This window comes from Bufo bufo, chromosome 11 (genome assembly GCF_905171765.1).
Source record: "Bufo bufo chromosome 11, aBufBuf1.1, whole genome shotgun sequence".
Taxonomy (NCBI): Eukaryota; Metazoa; Chordata; class Amphibia; order Anura; family Bufonidae; genus Bufo; species Bufo bufo.
In genome coordinates this window covers 94,490,542-94,515,340 of record NC_053399.1, presented here as the reverse complement: position 1 = coordinate 94,515,340, position 24,799 = coordinate 94,490,542, and the positions used below count along the sequence as shown (strand labels likewise).

General features: G+C 42.8%; 1 protein-coding gene across 3 annotated transcripts; it reads right to left on the bottom strand.

Annotated features, from left to right (window-relative positions):
- Positions 1 to 2,101: 2,101 nt before the first annotated feature.
- Positions 2,102 to 21,773, bottom strand: LOC120982048. 3 transcript variants are annotated; one of them, XM_040411925.1, is made up of 7 exons: positions 21,627 to 21,773; positions 20,266 to 20,586; positions 19,936 to 20,028; positions 8,776 to 8,865; positions 7,026 to 7,088; positions 6,420 to 6,442; positions 2,102 to 2,219 (listed from the first exon to the last, which is right to left on the bottom strand). In XM_040411925.1, the coding sequence occupies exons 1-7, from the start codon at positions 21,673 to 21,675 to the stop codon at positions 2,157 to 2,159; spliced, it is 702 nt and encodes a 233-aa protein (XP_040267859.1). In that variant the 5' UTR covers positions 21,676 to 21,773; the 3' UTR covers positions 2,102 to 2,156. The 3 variants fall into 3 exon arrangements, with proteins under 3 accessions (XP_040267859.1, XP_040267860.1, XP_040267861.1); XM_040411926.1 differs by having other exon boundaries at positions 19,936 to 20,025; XM_040411927.1 differs by lacking the exon at positions 21,627 to 21,773 and adding an exon at positions 20,689 to 21,143.
- Positions 21,774 to 24,799: the final 3,026 nt, after the last annotated feature.

The following is a 24,799-nucleotide window of genomic DNA, read 5'->3' as shown; positions in this document are numbered from 1 at the left end:
TATAGTAAGGGGTCGGCAACTTTCTTATTGATTACTAGGGATGTTGCTAAGCTCAGACAAAGACTTTGCTGCCTTCTCATTGGCCCACGAGCAAGAAGCAGGGAGGGATCATAGGTTCAGATGAAAAAAATCTAGAATATTCACGAATACGAATAAATAGCACTATATTCTAAATCTTTGCGAATTCTCCAAGTGGCGATATTCCCGATTAAAATTTGTGATTCGAATATTCAATCATTTTAACCAAAACAATCATACGCTGGGTAAAATTTAACAGTGTTTTAGCTGACCCAAGATAGACCATCATCATCTTAAAAGAACAAAAGTCCAGTACTGAAATTTTCATCTGATAGTTGGACAAAAGATCTTTCATATTAAGAATCAAGATCATTAATGGAAAGAAAATTAGGGGAAAGATCATTAGTCCTTCACACGGCATCACTGAACATGTATCACCAATCTGCACGACTCCAACTGCCAATCCTGACTAAAATGTGTATGACCGAGTCTGTAAAATGATTGTTCACCAGATGATCATTCATTCAATGTTTTTGTTGAACCATCAAACCACTTTTATTTAATGTGTGTGGAGACCTTTAGGAACAGAGCTTGTTCAACAATATCTAAACATATAACGGATGTGTCCTTCCATACCTTAGCTCTAGAATCAAGATATCACGAGAGGCGTAGTACGAGATGATCAGCTTATATGTTCACATACAGTACAGACCAAAAGTTTGGACACACCTTCTCATTCAAAGTGTTTTCTTTATTTTCATGACTATGAAGGCATCAAAACTATGAATTAACACATGTGGAATTATATACATAACAAACAAGTGTGAAACAACAGAAAATATGTCATATTCTAGGTTCTTCAAAGTAGCCACACCTTTTGCTTTGATTACTGCTTTGCACACTCTTGGCATTCTCTTGATGAGCTTCAAGAGGTAGTCCCCTGAAATGGTCTTCCAACAGTCTTGAAGGAGTTCCCAGAGATGCTTAGCACTTGTTGGTCCTTTTGCCTTCACTCTGCGGTCCAGCTCACCCCAAACCATCTCGATTGGGTTCAGGTCCGGTAACTGTGGAGGCCAGGTCATCTGGCGCAGCACCCCATCACTCTCCTTTATGGTCAAATAGCCCTTACTTTCAAAGTTTTCCCAATTTTTCGGCTGACTGACTGACCTTCATTTCCTAAAGTAATGATGGCCACTCGTTTTTCTTTACTTAGCTGCTTTTTTCTTGCCATAATACAAATTCTAACAGTCTATTCAGTAGGACTATCAGCTGTGTATCCACCTGACTTCTTATCAACACAACTGATGGTCCCAACCCAATTTATAAGACAAGAAATCCCACTTATTAAACCTGACAGGGCACACCTGTGAAGTGAAAACCATTTCAGGGGACTACCTCTTGAAGCTCATCAAGAGAATGCCAAGAGTGTGCAAAGCAGTAATCAAAGCAAAAGGTGGCTACTTTGAAGAACCTAAAATATGACATATTTTCAGTTGTTTCACACTTGTTTGTTATGTATATAATTCCACGTGTTAATTCATAGTTTTGATGCCTTCAGTGTGAATCTACAATTTTCATAGTCATGAAAATAAAAGAAAACTCTTTGAATGAGAAGGTGTGTCCAAACTTTTGGTCTGTACTGTATATAGTAAAAGATCCGGCAGGCGATTCTGGCAGGGAACAGCCTACCGGAAGCAACCACATTGTCGTCCTGCCTCATTTACTATAATGTGGACCGGCTGCAACCCGGGAAATATGCCGAGAAGCGACCAGACAAATAATGCTGTGTGCTGCGGTATTTGTTCAGCAGCTTCTCTGCATATTTGCCAGGTTGCAGGTGGATTGTCGTCGGTCCACATTATAGTGAATGGGCCGGCGGGTGACTGGTAGCTTCCGGCAGTGCGAGACCCATAAATCTCCGGCAGGCTTCTTCCCTGCAGGAACAGCCTGCCAAAGATGTAAAACGCTAGTGTGAAACTAGTCTTACACTACTCACAATTGTTTTCAAAGCTGGTCATCTCCCACCACCCATCTCAGGATATCTCCAACCAAGAGCCAGGCTAAGAGAGGACACGAGCCAGGGTAAGGAAGTCATTTCTTCTTTTGATCGAACCAGATGAAAAACTTGACTTTTCCATTCAAACATTGTTCTTTGTCTGTAAGGTGACCTTCACGTTAGCATAGGTGACAGTCTTCTGTTCCTTAAAAACACAATACAGGATTGGGTGTAGTCAAGTATTATTCAATTTCTGAGTCAAGAAAGAGAGACAAAAGAAATAAAACCATTCACACTTTAAGGGAAATAAAGCAATATTATGGGTTTCTATTCCTGACAATTTCAAGATCTCTGCTGTCAGTGAGCGGGAATATTCTAGGTTTGCATTTAGAGGCTGAAAACCTGCACAGGCCTAGTATATCATACAGCTGAGAGCTAGTCCTCTAAACCGCCTAGAATCCAGACTAACTAAATTGAAGGGGTTCTCTGAGTCTCCTTGTTGATCTGATGGGGTGCTTCTTGTTGTTCTTTTTTTTACTGCATAACCAGGGGCATAATTATAGGTTGTGCTGAGGCATCAGTTGAACCTAGGTGAGGGGACCTATGTGAGGGACCTGGTTACAGATTTTGCACTGGGTGCCCAGGAGCTCTACAGTCAAAAATGTACTCAGAATCTACATCCTTTAACTGAATGACATTTAAGGTGTTTTTATGAAAAAAAAATTGGTTCATTTTAATCTGTATGGTGTGGAAAAACTCGATGCTCAGCTTAGTTGCTGCTGTTGATGGATCTTATTACAACTCTTTTCATTATCACATTAAGGAAGAAGAACGGGGCCCTTCGTCGGCGTGCTCCCCTGAAAGGACTTCTGTACTTCGTGAGTATAATTGGAAGTATTCTTGTATACATGGAACGCATTTTGAGGGCACGTAGCCGTCTTCATCAGGCATTTAATATGAACACATTGAAAAGATACAAAGATGGCGCGCTCACTGCCGGGCGGGAACCCCATGACTAGGGGAGGAAGGGAGGGTGGAGGAATGGGTGACCGACGAGTGTGAATTGATGAGTGGCAGAAGGGATCGGTAAGGCGTACTTATATAGAGTGTGTTCCTCAGCGCTTTACAGACATTAGCATGGACACAATGTAGCTGTCACAATCTAAGGTCCCTATCAGTATGTCTTTGGAGTGTGGAAGAAAACCAGAGAACCCAGAGGAAACCTACAGCTCCTCCGCTCTCCTCCCTCCCCAGATCCTGCTCAAGGCCTGTGGTTCCCCCCCACCATCTGCCACCCGCTCGTGGCCTGCTGCCCCCTTTGGCTGATCTCACACAGCTCTGAATCCTCCTTCTGCAAATGGCAGGGGGAGGAGCAGGAGCATCTCCTCTCCTACAGGGTGCCACATACCTCTTACACCCAGTGATGTCACCTTTGTTGTAGACGTTCTCTTTCTTTATCTTCTCCATTCAGACCAGACCGCCATGATGATTTTTCTGCCATCTCCCCTCTCTGCAGAGATTGAGAGACAGACATTAGTTTCCCACATTTCCATCATCTTCACATCTTCTGAACACCCTTTCCTGCCACCCCCAATACTATACTGCAGAAACAGTCCCCCTGGAAATACTACTACCACACAGATAGTGCCCCCAATACTGTGCCCACAGTGCCCCCAATACTATACTGCAGAAACAGTCCCCCTGGAAATACTACTACCACACAGATAGTGCCCCCAATACTGTGCCCACTGTGCCCCCAATACTATACTGCAGAAACAGTCCCCCTGGAAATACTACTACCACACAGATAGTGCCCCCTTAAACAGTTATTGGCACACAGTGCTCTAAAAAAATAACTGCACCCAGACACTAATAGTATAAAGATAATGTCCCCCAAAAATAATTCTGCTAAGCTGATACTATGCCAGGGTGCCCCCAAAGTAACAGTGCTCCCCAAAATCCCACCAATAGAAATAATTCTCTGCCAGAGCACACTTAGTAGTAATAATGCCCCTATAGTGCCCATACTAGTAATCATGTTCCTCATAGCCCCCAGTAGTAGTAAAGCTCCCCATAATACCCCCTAGTAGTACTAATTCTCCCTATAATATGACAGTACATGAAATACCCCCTCTTAGTTCCTGCAGTTGAGCTAATGTCCCCATAATGTATGCCAGTATAAAATACCCCTATATAGTGCCCCAGTAAATGCCCTCATAGTGCTCCTCTCCCCCTTCCCCATAGTGTCCCCCATAATATGCCAGTAAAAAAATGTCCCTTCTTAGTGCCCCCAGCAGATGCCCCTATAGTGCTCCTCTCCCCCACAATGTGCCAGTAAAAAATGCCCCTTCTTAGTGCCACCATATGTCCCAATAGTGCTCCACTCCCCCATAGTGCCCCCAAATAATGCCCCATAGTGCCGCTCTCCCCTATAGTGCCTCCCATAATGTGCCAGTAAAAAATGCCCCCCTAGTGCCACCAAATACCATAGTGCCCCCCATAATGTGCCAATACAAAAGGCCCCTTTAGAGCCCCCACTTCCCCATAGTGCCCCAAATAATGCCCCTATATTAACACCAGATGCCCCATAGTGCCGCTCTCCCCTATAGTGCCCCCCACAATGTGCCAATAATTAAAAAAAAGCCCCTTTAGAGCCCCCAGATACCCCCATAGTGCTCCTCTCCCCCATGGTGCCCCCCCCATAATGTGCCAGTAAGAAATGCCCCCATAGTGCCAGCTCCTCCAATAGTGCCAGCTCCCCCCCCATAGTGCCAGCTCCCCCCCCATAGTGCCAGCTCCCCCCCATAGTGCCAGCCCCCCTCATAGTGCAAGCTCCCCCCTATAGTGCCAGCCCCCCATAGTGTCAGCCCCCACATAGTGCCAGCCCCCCCATAGTGCCAGCTCCCCCCATAGTGCCAGCTTCCCCATAGTGCCAGCTTCCCCATAGTGTCAGCCCCCCCATAGTGCCAGCTTCCCCCATAGTGCCAGCTCCCCCCATAGTGTCAGCTCCCCCCCATAGTGCCAGCTCCCCCCATAGTGCCAGCCCCCCCCATAGTGTCAGCCCCTCCCCCATAGTGCTAGCTCCCCCATAGTGCCAGCTCCCCATAGCCATAGTGCCAGCTCCCTCATAGCCATAGTGCCAGCTCCCTCATAGCCATAGTGCCAGCTCCCCCCATAGTGCCAGCTCCCCCCCATAGTGCCAGCTCCCCCATAGCCATAGTGACAGCTCCCCCTGCAAAGAAAAAAAAACAAAACACTAATACTTACCTCCATCAGCAGCGATGCAGGCCTCTTCCGGCCTGTGTCCCTGCTGTGTGCTGCCCGGCTCAGGCGGTGCAATGATAATGACGTCATCTGATAGGCTGCAGGCATTAGCGCTCATCTCCATATTCATCTGTATCGCCGTCCTCAGGACAGCGATACAGATGGCTGTGCTGAGGCAATGGAGGGAGAGGCGTGTACCCAACCAGCGATTGCACATGTCCAACACACCATGGGGCCACTTTTTTTTTTTTCCAGGGCCACTTTAAGTTACCAGTCTGCCTCTGGCGCCAGTTTTGTACCTTTTAAATATTTCCATGCACTGTCATGATGTATTAAATGCCTGATGAAGTTATATTGAAGGTACTGCACATGAGGCGCTGCCGTTTTTGTGTTTTAGTACATTTCATTATCACAACATCCAAATAATCAGAGATGCTTTTTGAATATTTATATGTTAATGAGTCAGATCATAGGTTTAAGACAGTAATGAGTATTGTAGGGATTAGCTCTTATCTGTTCACAGAATGATCTTCATCCACCGCAGAATTAGGGTGAGGTTCCCACGTACACCAAAACAAAAATAAATACCTGCCCAGCTGGACCCTGACTAAACAGAGGTATTCGCTGACTCACCTCTAAGCCCCGTTCACACAGGGGAAGTACATGCGGCTTTTACCACATTGTAGTCCTCCAGCCCCTAGGCTGTGCAAATAAAAAGTCCCTTGGGGAAGCTGGACTCTCTAGTCCCCCCGACTAGGACCCTGCGACCCATTCCCAGGCATCGCTCTGTGCTCCCCAAGTCCTCCAGCCCCCCGGCTTTGCAACATCACCTTTCCAGAATTTCACTCTTTTCTTACCGAGTCTGGGGCTGTGTTGTTATTCCCAGACTGATTGTGCACCTGGTGGAATAGGGGTGTGGACCGCACTATCCAACCCTTCCTTGCAAGTCACCTCTGTGAGATCTGTCACTATCTCACAGTATTAATAATAAAAGATCTATCAACAGCAGCATGTTGATGTTTTCCACTTAAGTAATTTTTTCCCCACACTATTTTTACTAACAAGAGACAAGTCATATTCAAATGATAAAGACCTACCGAAATGTCATGTTGTCAGAGGCAAATGTGCCTGCTCAACTCACCTGTACTCTTCTCACTCGAAAACCTGCAGGATAAAGAAAGAATATGTTACGCTCAGTAATAGCTTTCATTTTCTTGATATTTTCATTGAATGGTCACTCAACTGGAGATGAAAAACACTAACAACAACAAAGACGGCCATGATAACTACTGTGGTCATGCTCACAATTTGGTACGCAAGAACCATCAGGACCTAAGGTATCAAGACAGACAAAGGACTTCTGTAAGACCTCCCCATCTACCATACTGATGAGAACCAAAAGAAAATGTGAGTTCTTTAATTAAACGCTCCTAGTAGAAGAGGACAAGCTCCGTGCGGATGAAACCACAGTACAGACTAGGCATATTCTTAACTATGTTCTTCTCGTTTTATTTTTACACTTCTTGCCTTTTTGCAGTTAAGGATTTCTAGAAAAAGTGAAGCAATGTTTCTTGGTTCCCCAAATAGGATCCCTATTTCTTCTGCAGATGGGGACCATGCTTGATTAAGTAGGAACTTTCTTAACGTGAACTAGATTTTGAAGTGATATTTTCATTGTACCATTTTTAACCTTTTAGGTAACTAAATATAAAGGTTAGCAGTCATCAAAGGTACTGCTAATACTGACCTTTCTGTAGCTTATTTTTGTCCAGTTCAGTATATAATATCCCATCCTCTATATGACTGGCTCCTTACAAAGCAGAGAGTAAAACATAAGTCATTTAATAGAATTACATTCGTCTTTCAGCATGGATTCTAAAAATATATGGTTAACCAAGTCATAAGGAAACCATGATGAAAGAATAATGATGGCACATAATTATAAACACACTGGGACACACACTGGGACATCTGATTGTCCAGACGTTATAGTCCTGGTAAAACACTACAGGGAAAACCAAGCTGAACTGACGGCACCATGTAGAAGGCAGGTACTGGGTTACTTGGGGTTTGGGAAAACATTGTTTCTAGCCAAAGAACCTTGTTTCTAGCTAAAGACTCCTTCACAGTGGTTTGAGGAAGATTGTTCCCCAGGTTATAGTTCCCAGAATACGGTAGTTGCCTATAGACAGCAACAGGAAGGTGGCAAGGAACGGGAAAAGTGCAAATAAGCAAGCAAAGGGAAGTCCACAAGCCAAACATCACTAACAATGACCAAGATCAAAGGTAATGGATGAAATGATAAAGGTACACATTAGTCTAAAGTTGGTCAAAATAGATGATTTCAACCAAAACTATCATTCATTGGGTGAAATATAAACAGAATCGCTCATTAGTTTGACTGAAGACCCACTGCGATTGTGTAGACAAAAGTTGAACTTGTTTAAAAGTTTCATCCAGCAGTCAATAGTTCATGAATGATCTTTCCATGGAAGACCATTTCAAGATTGTTATCATCCTTTGCCGCTGACACTGAACATGTATAATCAGTCTGAATGACTGTATTGTCTAAAAATTACAAAAATGTGCATCAGCATGATGATCGTTCACCAGATGGTTGTCTGTTCAATGACCATACAACCTCCTTCTTTCTAAGGTCAAGGCTAGTAATTGGGAATCTGCAGTGAGCATTAGGAAGTCCCATCTTCTAGAAATCGTAAGATAGTGGGGTTGTTAGGACCTTTGCCACCTTTGATTGGCAAAATGGTGGTTTCTGCTCACTTGTAGACATCAGTGGTTGTGTATGAGCTGGAAGCCACACCAATTTATGAAATGAATACCCTTGTGGTTGTACCTCTTTAGATTGTCCCCAAAGTTCTTTGGATCTTGGGCAATGTGTTTCTTCTTGATTAAATTATGTTTTGTAGACCCACTGATTTCAGAGGGAGACCTCTAATAATCTCTGGTCTGAATATTGAAGGGCCATAGTTAGCCCCTTCATTTTAACAGTTGGTGGAAGTCTCAGCCTTCAGGCACCTACCCATGATGCTCTAACAAAAAAGTGGTGTATAAAAGTGAACCTTGAAGTTGCCGAACATGTCCTACAGACCAGCATAGTGCCAAACATGAGTTCTAACCCTCTCATTACTTTTAGAAAGAATGCCCCATTCCCAGTGGGCTATGGTTCTAAATGACTCAAAGTGCCCGCTGCAACAAATATGTGTACTAGATGTTCATGTAGGAGTTACTTTAACAGTGTAGATTAGTCTTTGTATAATGGATACATAATGGTGAGAGTAATATTATCTTAGACTGACAAGCATGAAGAAATCAGTGGTTGTGTCTATGGTTGTATCTCCCTGTCTGCAAGAGTTGGAGGACCATTTAATAGCTCTAAGAAGTGAAATACTGTGGTGGATAGGAAAGTTCTTGAGAACATGTGGGAATCACCAGATACTTCTTAAAAGTGCATGTATTTTATCTCTTTCTATACATACCTGTTTGACTTCTGGACAGTATGATGGTAACAACAAATATCAGCAGCAGAGCAAGTGTGGCAGACACACTCAGAATGATGGTAATCCATACTACAAGATAAAAGAAGTATTATTCCTGCTGGTAATGGGACATCAAGTGGACAATAGAACTGGAAAAACATTAGATGTGGTCAAAGCTTTCCGCTTCATCTCTTCAGGCCCTATTGCACCACATGGCCAACCTCCATGTTACATAAACCCTTGAGTAAAATTCACAAATTGCATCTTTACCTATGACAAATTCAACATGTATATTACTAGAAGATCTCTGGTAGAAATCTGAGACTGACACTTAGATACAGTCGAAGGAAAAATGAATTCCCAAGTTTATCAAGACATTTTGCAGGATAACTTAAGGCCATCTATCCACCAGCTGAAGCTCAACAGAAGATGGGTGTTGCAACAGGACAACGACCCAAAGCATAGAAGTTAATCAACAACAGAAGAAAATACGCCTTCTGGAGTGGCCCAGTCAGAGTCCTGACCTCAACCCGATTGAGATGCTGTGGCATGACCTCAAGAAAGCGATTCACACCAGACATCCCAAGAATATTGCTGAACTGAAACAGTTCTGTAAAGAGGAATGGTCAAGAATTACTCCTGACCGTTGTGCACGTCTGATCGGCAACTACAGGAAACGTTTGGTTGAAGTTATTGCTGCCAAAGGAGGTTCAACCAGTTATTAAATCCAAGGGTTCACATACTTTTTCCACCTGCACTGTGAATGTTTACATTGTGTGTTCAATAAAAACATGGTAACATTTAATTCTTTGTGTGTTATTAGTTTAACCACTTAAGGACCACAGGTTTATACCCCCCTAATGACCAGGCTCTTTTTTACAAATCGGCACTTCAATAAACTTCGGTTTATTGCTCGGTCATGCAACTTGGCACCCAAATTAATTTTACCTCCTTTTCTTCTTACAAATACAGCTTTCTTTTGGTGGTATTTGATTGCTGCTGACATTTTTAGTTTTTCTGATATTAATCAAAATAGACTGCAATTTTCTCCAAAAAAAGTGTATTTTTAACTTTTTCTGGTAAAATTGTTCAAATATAATTACATTTCTATACAAGTTTGTGTCAGAATTTATTGTGCTACATGTCTTTGATAAAAAAAAATGCAATAAGTGTATATTTATTGGTTTGCGCAAAAGTTATAGCGTTTACAAAATATGGTACAAAAATGTGAATTTCCGCAATTTGAAGCAGCTCTGACTTTCTGAGTACCTGTCATGTTTCTTGAGGTGCTAGAATGCCAGGATAGTATAAACACCCCCCAAATGACCCCATTTTAGAAAGAAGACACCCCAAGGTATTCGCGGAGGGGCATAGTGAGTTCATGTATGATTTAATTTTTTTTCACAAGTTAGCGGAAAATGACACTTTCTGAGGAAAAAAAAATAAAATAAAGTTTCCATTTCTGCTAACTTCTGGCAAAAAAAAAAAAATCTCCCACTGACTTACTATGCCCCTCAGTGAATACCTTGGGGTGTCTACTTTCCGAAATGGGGTCATTTGTGGGGTGTGTTTACTGTTCTGGCATTTTGGGCGGGGCTAAATTGTGAGCAACCCTGTAAAGCCTAAAGGTACTCGTTGCACTTTCGGCCCCTTTACGCACCTAGGCTGCAAAAAAGTGTCACACATGTGGTATCGCCGTACTCAGAAGAAGTAGGGCAATGTGTTTTGGGGTGTATTTTTACATATACCCATGCTGAGTGAGAGAAATATCTCTGTAAATTGACAACTTTGTATAAAATAAATTAAAAAGTTGTCATTTACAGAGATATTTCTCACACACAGTATGGGTATATGTAAAAATACACCACAAAACACATTGCCCTACTTCTCCTGAGTACGGCGATACCACATGTGCGACACTTTTTTGCAGCCTAGGTGCGCAAAGGAGCCCAAATTTCAATGAGTACCTTTAGGATTTCACAGGCCATTTTTACGCATTTGGATTCCAAACTACTTCTCACGCTTTAGGGCCCCTAAAATGCCAGGGCAGTATAAATACTCGACAAGTGACCCCATTTTGGAAAGAAGACACCCCAAGGTATTCCGTTTTGTTTGTTTTTTTTGGCACAAGTTAGCGGAAAATGTTTTTTTTTATTTTTCCTTACAAAGTCTCATATTCCACTAACTTGTGACAAAAAAAATCTTACATGAACTCACCATACCCCTCACGGAATACCTTGGGGTGTTTTCTTTCCAAAATGGGGTCACTTGTGGGGTATTTATACTGCCCTAGCATTTTAGGGGCCCTAAATCGTGAGAAGAAGTCTGGAATCCAAATGTCTAAAAATGCCCTGTGAAATCCTAAAGGTACTCATTGGAATTTGGGCCCCTTTGCGCACCTAGGCTGCAAAAAAGTGTCACACATGTGATATCACCGTACTCAGGAGAAGTAAGGCAATGTGTTTTGGGGTGTATTTTTACATATACCCATGCTGGGTGAGATAAATATCTCTGTAAAAGACAACTTTTTTTATTTTTTTATACAAAGTTGTATTTACAGAGATATTTCTCTCACCCAGTATGGGTATATGTAAAAATACACCCCAAAACACATTGCCCTACTTCTCCTGAGTACGGCGATACCACATGTGTGACACTTTTTTGCAGCCAAGATGCGCAAAGGGGCCCAAATTCCAATGTGTACCTTTAGGATTTCACAGGGCATTTTTACGCATTTGGATTCCGTGAGGGGTATGGTGAGTTCATGTAAGATTTTATTTTTTGTCACAAGTTAGTGGAATATGAGACTTTGTAAGAAAAAACAAAAACAAAAACTTGTGCCAAAAAAAAAAACTTCTATGAACTCGCCATGCCCCTCAAAAGTGATCTTTATAGCGCCGCAGCAATTTTACAGTGTTTTTGCAGTGATCAGGAAAAAAAAAACCTGTCACTGCGGTGGGGTGGACTGAACGCAAGTGTGCGCACAAGATCAGGCCTGATCGGGCGAACACTGCGTTTTTTGTAGAGCCTAAGGTGACCCTAATGTACTGATATAGATCTGATTGCGATCAGTCTTGATCACTTACAGATACTATATAGTACTAGTGCTGATTAGCGACAGCGATGACGCTAATCAGCGACTAATCAGTGACTGCGGTGCGGTGGGCGCTAACTACCTAACAAGTAGCTATCTAACTGGCGGTGAAAAGGGACCCTTAGGCCCCATTCACACGTCCGCAATTCTGTTCCGCATTTTACGGAACAGAATTGCGGACCCATTCATTTCTATGGGGACAGACTTTGTCCCGCTCGGATCCGGAATTGCGGATCTGCACTTCCGGGTCCGCACTTCCGTTCCGCAAAAATATAGAACATGTCCTATTCTTGGGCATTTTCTATATAGTTCTGGCAATGTGCGGATCCTCAAAATGCGGAAAGCACATTGCCGGTGTCCGTGTTTTGCGGATCCGCGGATCCGCAAAACACATACGGACGTCTGAATGGAGCCTTACAGGGGGGTGATCAATGACAGGGGGGTGATCAGGGAGTCTATATGGGGTGATCAGGGGTTAATAAGTGACAGGGGGGGTGTAGTGTAGTGTAGTGGTGTTTGGTGCTACTTACAGAGCTTCCTGTGTCCTCTGGTGGTCGATCCAAGCAAAAGGGACCACCAGAGGACCAGGTAGCAGGTATATCAGACAATGTTAACAAAACAGCATCTGATATACCTTTCTGATGTTAAAAAAATCGCATCTACAGCCTGCCAGCGAATGATCATCGCTGGCAGACTGTAGTTAAACTTCTCAGCTGCGCGTTGCTGTGAACATGCAAGAGCGTTTACGCGAAATCTCGGCTCTCACGAGATGACGCCAATAGGCGTCATTGAGCCTGAGACTGCCGCCGCCCGGATGCCTTTCGGCGTTACGTGTGCGGCAAGAGCTTAAGCAGACTGTGATTGTCTATTGTTGTGACTTAGATGAAGATCAGATCACATTTTATGACCAATTTGTGCAGAAATCCATATCATTCCAAAGGGTTCACATACTTTTTCTTGCAACTGTATCTTTCCTGGGTATGTGTGAAATGGGTCTAATCCTTCACTCCATGTGAATCAGATTGTTGAAACCCCATTTACTTGGATGGAAAGCTGGTCAAGACCGATCTGATGCAGATTCCAGTGCAGACAAATCCTTTCTATATTTCCTATCATAAATAACAATGATTGGGTGACCCCTGTATTAACTAGAGCAAGAGTCACTCTGGAAACTGGCTTACAGTCTCCATACCAGTTCACGATCAAGGGTCTGAATTTTGAACAGTCAGTCCACCAAGGTCAGCTAGTCATCAACAGTTGCCCACAACATATGAGCTCCTTAAAGAGGACCTTTCACCGATCCTGACATAGCCTACAGCCTAGGAGAATGAGACGCCCGCAGAACAAGGACAGACTCCGCCTACTATAACCAAGTCCCCGAACATACCGGAGGACATAACGGGAGAACGGAGCGGCGCCCAGGGATAATAGTAAGTGCAGTGAGATCTGTGGGCGCCGCTGTATATGTCATGATACTTCGTTCACAATGTCAGGATCGGTGAAAGGTCCTCTTTAAAGACCTTTTTTCACTGAAACGTTTAAAAAAAAAGTTTCTCACATGGCACCTTTCCCCCATGTCTGCTGTCCAACCAGTTCCCCTAGCTTTAGTATTACCCCTACTATCTCCATTGTGCCAGTCTGGATTCGAACTGATTGTCAGTCTAGTCTGATACGCTGTTTGGTTGCTAAGAGAACAAAGCCCTAGCGACCAGTCTTATCTCAATTTATCAGACATCTTACAGCTATATTGATCATATTATTATAGAAATACACTTTTGAGAAAAAACATTTTACATTTTATATGGAAATTTCCTTTAAGCAAGAATAGATTGTGACATTTTTGGTGGTGAGAATCGGGACACATCTTACTTTATCAGTCAGTAAATAGTGTTGAGCACAAATATTCGAATAGCGAATTTTTAGCGTGAATATCGACACTTCGAGAATTCGAGAATATTTAGAATATAGCACTATATATTCATACATTTGAATATTAGTTTTTTTTTTCAACAGTACACATGATCCCTCCCTGCTTCTAGCTTGTGGGCCAATGAGAAGGCTGCAAGAGCTTAGCAACTTCCCTAGCAACCAATAGGAAAGTTGCCTACCCCTTACTATATAAGAACCTCCCCAGCAGCCATTTTGTGCTGTTCATGCAGTTGTAAGAGAGAGAGTAGTGTGATCTTTGTGCTGTGCTGAATTCCTGTGACTTCTGATATATCCACATAGTGTTAGACAGTGTAGGTTAGTGAGTGAATAGTGTAGCTGATAGGTTCAAGTGTAGGGTGTTAGGTACATTAGTTAGGTAGCTTATATATATAATCCAGATAGTGTTAGATAGTCAGTGTATGAGTAGTGTTGATCACGAATATTCGAATTGCAAATTTTTATCGCAAATATAGGTACTTCGAAAATTCGTGAATATTTAGAATATAGTGATACCGGTATATATTCGTAATTTCGAATATTCAAGATTTTTTTATCGCAAATTTTCATAATCCGAACTTTTATCGCAAATTTTTCAATTGCCGAGTAAAAACATGATTCCTCCCTGCTTTTTGCTTGTGGCCCCATGACTCATTGGCCCACAAGCAAGAAGCAGGGAGGAATCATGACTTTAAATGGGAAAAAAGATTAATATTCTAAAGAAATAATATATAGCACTATATCGAATATATTTGTTTTTTCGAATATTCGTAATATTCTAAAACAAGAATATATAGCAATTTAGCGAATATTCAAAAAAAAACCGAATAAAGAGCAATTTAGCTAATATAGTGCTATAATCTTCTTTGTCTAATACAGTCCTGATCAAAAGTTTAAGACCACTTGAAAAATGGCCAAAAATCATATTTTACATTGTTGGATCTTAACAAGGTTCCAAGTAGAGCTTCACCATGCAACAAGAGGAAATGGGAGTGAGACAAAACATTTTTTGAGCATTCAATTAATTGGAAATAACGAGTAAACTGAAACAGGCTGTTTTTAAGCTGATCCAAATTTTAGGACCACATGCCTTTAAAAACCAAATCTGTGCAAAGATGTGGATTCATTGTCATTTTCTGTCAGGTAGTCACACGTTGTGATGGCAAAGGCAAAAAATCTCTCCCTTTTTGAACGTGGTCGGGTTGTTGAACTGCATAAGCAGGGTCTCTCACAGCGCGCCATCGCTGCGGAGGTGGGACGCAGTAAGACAGTCATTTGGAATTTCTTAAATGATCCTGAGGGTTATGGAACAAAAAAGTCAAGTGGAAGACCCAAATATTTTTCACCAGCACTGAGCCGGAGGATCCAATTGGCTGTCCGTCAAGACACTGGACGATCCTCGACCCAAATTAAGGCCCTCACTGGTGCTGACTGCAGCCCCATAACCATCAGAGGGCATCTGAGACTGAAGGGCTTCAAAAACAAAAAACGTCTTCAAAGACCTCATCTCCTTGAACGCCACAGAACTGCTCGTTTGGACTTTGCAAGAGAGCACCACACATGGGACATTCAAAGGTGGAAGAAAGTTTTATTCTCTGATGAGAAAAAATGTAACCTTAATGGTCCTGATGGTTTCCAACGTTACTGGCATGACAAGCAGATCCCACCTGAGATGTTTTCTACGCGCCACAGTGGAGGGGGCGGCATATTGGTCTGGGGTCAGTGGCGTACCTACCATATAGGCAGACCACGCAGCTGCTATGGGGCCCGTTAGGAAGAGGGGCCCGCAGTGGAGGAGAGGCCCCGCCTCCTAATTGCTCCGGTCTATCTTTCTAAAGCTAAAGGACCTTTGATGATGTCATCACAGGTCCTGTAAGGGAACTGCACAGTGTAAAGTGTAGTTCCCAGGTTAGAACAGTACATCTGCCAGGACCTGTGATGACATCATCTTCAGCATCACAGGTCCTGCAGGATCTAGCAAAGGAACTGCACCAAAAATGGTGTAGTTCCTAGGTTTGAAAGGTACATCTGCCAGGACCTGTGATGACATCATCACAGGTCCTTCAACCCCTAACAGTAAGTATTAGTTCACAATCAGCTCTGCATTGATCAATACAGACTGGAATGGAGTGGTAAGAGGAGGTCCTCCACTTCTTGTCATTTACCCCCCCCCCCCCCCCCCCCCATGCCCTGTTTTTACTGATTGCACTCTCATGTATAATACTTCAGACAGGTACAGTGACCACAACCTCATGTACCTCCCACACAGTGACCATAATGCATAACTGACCACATATTTCTATAAACAATGCATCTACAGTATTATACCTTGTATGCCTCACATCTATATATATATATATATATATATATATATATATACACACACACACTGCATATATTAAACAGTATTATAGATGCAATATATACAGATATATAATATATATTGCAGTGTACTGATATGTGAGGTACGAGGTATAATATATGCAGTGTGTATAGATATATTGTATATACAGCAGTGTACTGATATGTTAGGTACGAGGTATAATAGATGAAGTGTGTACAGGTATATTGTATATACAGTATTGGATTGATATGTGAGATACGAGCTGTAATTTATACCTCACATATCAGTACACTGCTATATTTACTATATACCTGTACACACTGCATCTATTATACCTCGTACCTCACATTACACTACTGTATATACTATATATCTGTACAGACTGCATATAATATACCCTGTACTGCACATATCAATACACTGCTGTATATACTATATACCTGTACAAACTGCATATATTATACCATGTTCCTCACATATCAGTACACTGCTGTATACACTATACATCTGTACACACTGCATCTATTATACCTCTTTCGTCTGCCAGGCCTGTTTTGTAATCTGAATCCGGCCCTGATGCATAAATTATAAAACGCAGCCGCAAACATAGTTCATGGAGCAAAGGGAGAGGCCTGGAATGGGTAGTGGGAGGGGCTATAAAAGGGGAATGGGGGCCCAATTTAGATTCTTGCTATGGGGCCCAGTGATTTCTATGTACGCCCCTGTCTGGGGTGCTTTTTCCTTCAGTGGAACAATGGAGCTTCAGGAAGTGCAGGGGCGTCAAACGGCCGCCGGCTATGTCCAGATGTTGCAGAGAGCATTCCTCATGACTGAGGGCCTTGTCTGTGTGGTAACAACTGGTTTTTCAACAGGACAACGCTACAGTACACAATGCCCGCAGGACAAGGGACTTCTTCCAGGAGGATAACATCACTCTTTTGGCCCATCCTGCATGTTCCCCTGATCAAAATCCAATTGAGAACCTTTGGTGATGGATGGCAAGGGAAGTTTACAAAAATGGACACCAGTTCCAGACAGTAGATGGCTTTCGTGCGGCCGTCTTCACCACTTGGAGAAATGTTCCCACTCACCTCATGGAAACGCTTGCATCAAGCATGCCAAAACGAATTTTTGAAGTGATAAACAATAACGGCGGAGCTACTCATTACTGAGCTCATGTTTGGAAGTTGGATTTCTGTTTTGGGGGGGGTTTAGTTTTTTTTTTGGAGGTGTGGTCCTAAACTTTTGATCAGCTGAAAAATCAGCTGTTAAGTTTATTCGTTGTTTTCATTAAATTGAATGCTCAAAAAATGTTTTGTCTCACTCCCATTTCTTCTTGTTGCATGTTGAAGCTCTACTTGGAACCTTGTTAAGATCCAGCCATGCTACATAGGACTTTTTGCCATTTTTAAAGTGGTCTTAAACTTTTGATCAGGACTGTAGTTGTGATTTTTTTCTCATCTGAAGTTCAGATTGGAAAAAAATTTCAACTATTGAGAAAAAAGAATATAGCACTATATTAGCTAAATTGCTCTTTATTCGGCTTTTTCGAATATTTGCTGTATTGCTATATTTTGTTGTTTTAGAATATTACGAATATTTTAAAAAACGAATATATTCGATATAGTGCCATGACTCATTGGCCCACAAGCAAGAAGCAGGGAGGAATCATGTTTTTTCTCGGCAATTATAAAAATTGCGATAAAAACTTGCATTACGAAAATTCGCATATTACGCGATCATTACCTTGTCGATTTTTCGAGTAAAAAAAAAATCGTAGAATATAACGAATATTCGAATTCGCAAATATTCTACAAAATATTCGCGAAATATTGCGAATTCGAATATGATCCCTGCCGCTCATCACTATAATAGTGAGTGAATAGTGTAGCTGATAGGGTCCAGTGCAGGGTGTAGTGTAGGTTAGATAGAGATATAGTATAGTGTAGGCTTTTGCTGTCTGTTTCGTCTGTGAAAAAAAATTAAAGTTTGTTTCTGTGTTTTAGTGTTTTAGGGTTTCGTGTGGGTAGTGATTAGTGTCAGCGTCTTTTCTCTTCTATCTTCATTTAGCAGGACCTGCACTGACGTCACCACGTGGTGAGTGCAATTATGTCATCAAAGGTCCTTTGGAAGGTCCTGAAAGAAGAAGAAAGAAGACATGTCGGCTGCGCGATCAAGTGGATAAGGTAAGTTAATTATTAATATTTTTTTAACCCCTCAAACAACATTTTTGTAAGCATTCTGTATTAAGAATGCTATTATTTTCCCTTAAAACCATGTTATAAGGGAAAATAATACAGTGAATTTACTTTAATGGGGTTGCTCATCCCTATCATCTCCTAGCAACCAAGCGTGAAAATCGCACTTGCTTGAGGATGCTATGCAATTTTCACGCAGACCCATTCATTTCTATGGGGCCCGCGTAGCGTGAAAAATGCAGAATATAGAACATGCTGCCATTTTCACGCAACGCACAAGGGATGCGTGAAAATCACAGCTCAACTGAACAGCCCCATTGAAATGAATGGGTCTGGATTAAGTGAGGGTGCAATGCGTTCACCTTTACGCATTGCACCAGTGCGGAATTCTCGCCCGTGTGAAAGGGGCCTTAGTGTTTTAGGGTTTCGTGTGGGTAGTGATTAGTGTCAGCGTCTTTTGTCTTTGAAAAAAAGTCTTTTTCTGTGTTTTAGGGTTAGTTTTACCTTTTTTGCCCCATTGTCCCCAACCCAATAAAGTTTGCCCAAATTCCCTCATTATTTTCCTTATATATATTTTTTGTATATAAAAACACACCATGAGTACACACGGCAGCCGTGGTCGTGGTAGGGGAGTTGGTTCCAGTGCGGGACCGCTGCCAGCACGGGGCCGCTCCTCTACCCACGAAGGAGCGGGCGCAGGTGGCAGGGGCCTCATCCGTGATTTATTTTGGGCGTGGCAGCCACCCAATTTCATCTCAGGACGCCGAGGCAGTTGTGTCATTCGTGATTGTATGTGTTGTGGGGTCTGAGCAATCGGATATTGGGCAGCTGAGCAGAGATATACCTGCCTAGTGAAGTGACGGTACGGTATGGGGTGTACAGCTGGTACGCCTCCCCGTGATGCACCCTGGGTAACGCTAAATGAACCAGCAAATACTGGCGTTAAGACAAAGAAAGCTTCTCCTGAGTCCTGACCAACAGGACCTAAACTGTAATCTATAGACTGTATGTGTGTGAATGTGTGTGTGTGGGGGGTGTATATAGTGTGCGGCAGGAAAATGGATGTGCAATGTGCACATCTATGCTGTCCATACATACATGCTACAGACATAGTGCTGTGATGTCACAACAATACTTAGTGCAGCAATCAGTAATAGCTACTTAGACCTGATAAAAAGTGAAGTTATATGTATTGCGAAAAAAAAAATTGGATCATAAGTGGCGATTTTCACAATTACGAATATTTTATAACACTCTATCTGCATATAAAGCGATTGGTCTGACATGCACGTGAAATGTAACCAAATACACTGGTGTAATGTGAAATTACTTACAGTGATCAGGAGCTCTTCCTCACTGTCTCGAAAATTGCTTCCGACCATCTTTTCCAATCGCCTAAAACTTCGGGTAGTTCAAAAACAGTTGCTAGGCTACGCCCCTTTTTGCGCATGCGCATTAAACAAATTTTGCATTGCGATTTTAGTAATGAAAAAAAAAATGTGAACGAAGATAGCGAATTCACGAATTCATGAATATATGACGAATATTCGCCCATATATTCGCGAAATCAAATATTCTTACTCGAAAACCATTCTTACCTGTGACCTGTTTATGGGACTTGGTGGTCATAGCTTCTGTGCTGATCCTTATGGGTGAAGTTGTACTTAGGCTACTGGAAAAGACTTGCTCTTCTAATCATTGAGTTCCATTGAAAAACATAAGCGTAATGAAGAAACGTCAATTAAATGCTCAATTTACTAAAAAGTGGGCAGTTTTATGAACAAAAGATACATACATTTCATTTCTCTAAGGCTCTGGTAACACTGACAGTAGAACCCGACATATATCTCTAGTGGAAGGGTGCAACATATACCACCATATACAGTAGGTCCTATAATTGCACTAACAAAATAATTGCACTAACCTACCATATACTTTCAGATTGTAGAACTGAGCGCACTGGCCTGATATCCGCCGCAGGACGCTGCCTTTATAGATTCCTTGGTCTTCTCTGGTTAGTTTGGTTATAATTAATGACCCATTAGCTGTAACATTAATGCGACCATTATAGAACATGCTTCTAATAACAACAGGTTTCCCAGGTTCTGTTACCGCAAAAATATTTTTGTCTCTGCTGCTCATCCACGTGATGTCCTGGATTTCAGTCTGTTGGACGGGGAGCATCACCTCCCCTCCCACGTTACTCTCTACATGTCTTGTGTTCCCACAGGTTTCTTCAATGCTCAAACCTGGAATAAGAGGTGGATTTTACAAAACAAAATCAGAAATAAATTCTCACAGTGAAGTTATAAAGCAAATTAAATCATACCAGTCAAAACGGAGACACCCACCTGTAGACAGTACTGTTTGGGGGTTCTTTCCCCTCATCGGTATCAGTTACTGGTTGGTTGAGTTGCAGCTCAGGAGGGTACAGAGCTGTATCAAAGGGATCTCATTAAGCCAATCGGTACCCTGGTTCGTTCTGATGAGAAGCAAGAACCCCCAAACGATGCTGTCTATAGGTGGGTCTCTCTAGTTTAGCATTGAATGAAAGAAATAAGTCACCATACACCCCTGTGTCTCCTCAGTGAGAAACAGCACCCTCCAAACCACAATGGACATATAAAGCAGAGCTGAAATAAAGATGTCAGGTAAAGAACCTGCCACGTGTGATGGCTGGTCAACCAACCAAAATTATGACGTGTCCAAAAATAAAATAAAAAGATAGAAATAACTATAGGTGGTGCAGAGATGGCAGTCACTCTTGGACCTGGTGCCCAATAGACCCTCTTCCACATAGGCAGTGTTATAAACGGCACCAGTTAGATCTGTTTTTGGAGAGTTTGGAGACAACTAATATTTTGGTGAAAATCTTTCTTGTGAAAGATATTTTGCAGAAGGTAAGCCAAAGTTCAAATATCTAAAGAATGTTCCTTTCCAAACAGAGGTTGTGGGGTATGTATTATGTAATCCTCGACCCATAGTTCAGGAGCCCAAAATACCTTCATGCCATGTGTAACCTGAGAGGACAAGAAACTACTGAAATATGAATAGGGTCATAACAATATCATTCTCAAAGGGTCAGAGCCATGTATAAAAGCACAATGACTATGGACCTTCAAGATGGAGGTAACCCGATGAGTGCAACATATTCAGAAGCTTAGCTCCTTCTCTAATTCTATCTAACGTTGACGTATACTCTGAGTTTGACAATTGTAGCAGAGCTAAGTTTGGCATTTGATCACAGTTCTAAGCTAGCCTTAAGATGAGATAACATTTTAGAACTTACCTTTCTGAAGGTAAAGAAATATCATGGAAAACACTAAGAGATGGTCCATGTTGTTCTTTCTTCCACACTTGTGGAGACATTATGAGTTGTTTTCTGCTTTTTCACGTTCCGCCCTCCACAACCACAGACCATTATATATGGAACAAGACAATAGGCAACATCTTGAGAAAGAGGTGGAGTTTCTTCATCAGAGTAACATAGCCCCCTGGTGGAGAAGTCTACACTGTGAACCACGTATAATATTTATTATCGGTCAGTTCAGGCTTCTGATCAAACTAGAAAACTCAAGGACTAACAGTGAACCTAAACTTTACACTTTCTTCATATCAGGATGTGATCCTCACACTTTAGATTGACTGTTTGCAATTGTATTTATGTCAGCTGCAATTAGGTGTGGAGAAGCTACTAAAAAGAGAAATGTAAACTAAAAAAGGATGTAGACTTCCTCCTTTGGAAAAATCTAAGGGAACCGGGTCAGAGCACTTAGGTGTGGTGGGGGTGGAATAACAAGAGTCATGAACATGATATCACAGAATAAATGGTAGAATAGATAGATGTTCATTTGGATTTTGCGACCCTCTCCCGAAAGAAAAAGTATTTTTCTGGCCTCATGTGGCCATGCTGTGTTCATCCTCAATGCCGCTGTTCACTAACTTTCCCAATCTAATATTTTATGTAATTATGATGTATGACCACTAGGTGGTGCTGTAGATTGCAAAATCATGCAGCTCATCATATAAGATCTTTGTAGAGCAGATGTTCCACCTAGTGGCGACTTTGCATATTACAAGCAGCAATGCCCAGTTGATCTTTTTCTAAACTCTCCATCACTAAACCATCAGTAACCTCACCCCCCCCCCCCCCCCCCCCGCAAATAACGCCCCCCCCCCCAGCTCACTACACACCCTTTTTAAATCAACAGTATAAAATTGAGGAAGAATTTGAACCGATCTAGAAACGCGTTCATTTTTATGACCTTGGAAATACTGGAACATCAGCTGAAACTGTGGGCTTCTTTTTCTACATTGTACATACTTCCCTGCACAGTGGCGCCCCCATTCCCTCCACCTGGATGTATATGGAACTGAAGCTATCCCTATTCACTAGGATGAAGCTATGCTGCAGTCCTTCGGTATATCAATGTGCATTCAAAAAGCATTGAATGTGCATCTCCTTGTGCTCTAAATCAGTTGGGGTGTCAGAGGCTGGACCCCCTCCGATCACAGAGTGATGGCATATCCTAGGATTATGCCATCAGTTTTTGAGATAGGATTATCCCTTTAAGACCAGGCATCATAGACATTGCCTTAATCATCATATACTTACGTTCCTGTAACTGCTGATAGGTTGAAGGGGTGTCACCATTCCGATCTAGTAGGGACTAGAGTTGAGCGGACACCTGGATGTTCGGGTTCGACCGAACTTCACAAAAAAGGGACCCGAACTTGATCCTGAACCCGAACCCCATTGAAGTCAATGGGGACCCAAACTTTGGAGCACTAAAATGGCTCTTAAAAAGTCATGGAAAGGGCTAGAGCAAATGGCAGCAAAATGTGGTTCAGAGCATGGCAAGTGCTCGGCAAACAAATGTGGATAGGGAAATGACTTAAAATATCATAAAATACGTAAAAATAAAAAATAATAATGTTGATCTAGAAGGTCCATATGGAGTAGGAGGTTGAGGAGGTGGTGGAAGCGGCAGTGGAGGAGGAGGAGGTAGCCAACGCTGGTTTTTGGTTTTGTTTTATATTTTATTATATTATTTTTTTTTTGGTTCAAAAGAGAAAGTGCGCTGGAGTACAACAATGGCTGGGTGAGGCTGGTATACATGTCTATTCTGCACAAAGTACGGACAAGTCCTGTGGGATCCATGCCTGGTTCATTTTAATGAACGTGAGCTTGTCCACGTTGGCTGTGGACGGGCGGCTGCGCTTGTCTGTGATGACGCCCCCTGCCGTGCTAAACAAACGTTCAGATAACACACTGGCTTCAGGGCAGGCCAGCACCTCCAAGGCGTAAAGGGGAAGCTCAGGCCATGTGCCCAATTTGGAGACCCAGAAGTTGAAGGGGGCAGACCCGTCATTCAGTACATGTAGGCGTGTGCACACATACTGCTCCACCATGTCGCACGTCCCCGTGATGTCCACGATCTAATTGGATATCTTCTCTTGGATATCTTCTCTTGACTTGCTGATGACACAAAGATATGTAACAGGGTTGATGTTCCTGGAGGGATACACCAAATGGAAAAGGACTTAGGAAAACTAGAGGAATGGTCAAAAATCTGGCAACTAAAATTTAATGTTGATAAGTGCAAGATAATGCACCTGGGGCGTAAAAACCCAAGAGCAGAATATACAGTAGGTGAACCCGATTTTGTGTCAATCTCGCTCTCTTTCTCGGCGAGATTGAGCACCTACGAGCCCCATCGCGGGAGCCAGCGCCGAGCTGGCTTGCCGCGATGGAGACAGAGCCGTCATAGAAGCGACGGGAGATCCGACTTGGATTCCCGCCAATTCTACACGTGTGCGGCGTTTGTTATGAATTCTGAGGGGGAAGTCCCCGCCGGATTTTAAATAAAAATCCGGCATGGGTCCCCCCCTCAGGAGCATACCGGGCCCTTAGGTCTGTTATGGGTTGTAAGGAGAGCCCCCCCTACGCCGAAAAAAACGGCGTAGGGGGTCCCCCTACAATCCATACCAGACCCGTATCCAAAGCACGCTACCCGGCCAGCCAGGAAGGGAGTGGGGACGAGCGAGCGCCCCCCCCCCCCCCCCCTCCTGAGCCGTACCAGGCTGCATGGGGGGGTTGGGTGCTCTGGGGCAGGGGGCGCACTGCGGCCCCCCCACCTCAGAGCACCCTGTCCCCATGTTGATGAGGACAGGGCCCCTTCCCGACAACCCTGGCCGTTGGTTGTCGGGGTATGCGGGCGGGAGGCTTATCGGAATCTGGGAGCCCCCTTTAATAAGGGGGCCCCCAGATACCGGCCCCCCACCCTAAGTGAATGAGTATGGGGTACATCGTACCCCTACCCATTCACCTGCAAGAAAAGTGGTAAAAACACAAATAAACCACACAGTGTATTAAAATATTTTATTTTTCTGCTCCGGAGGCCGCCCCCTGTCTTCTTTATTAGCTCTTTTACCAGGGGGGGCTCTTCTTCTTCCGCTATC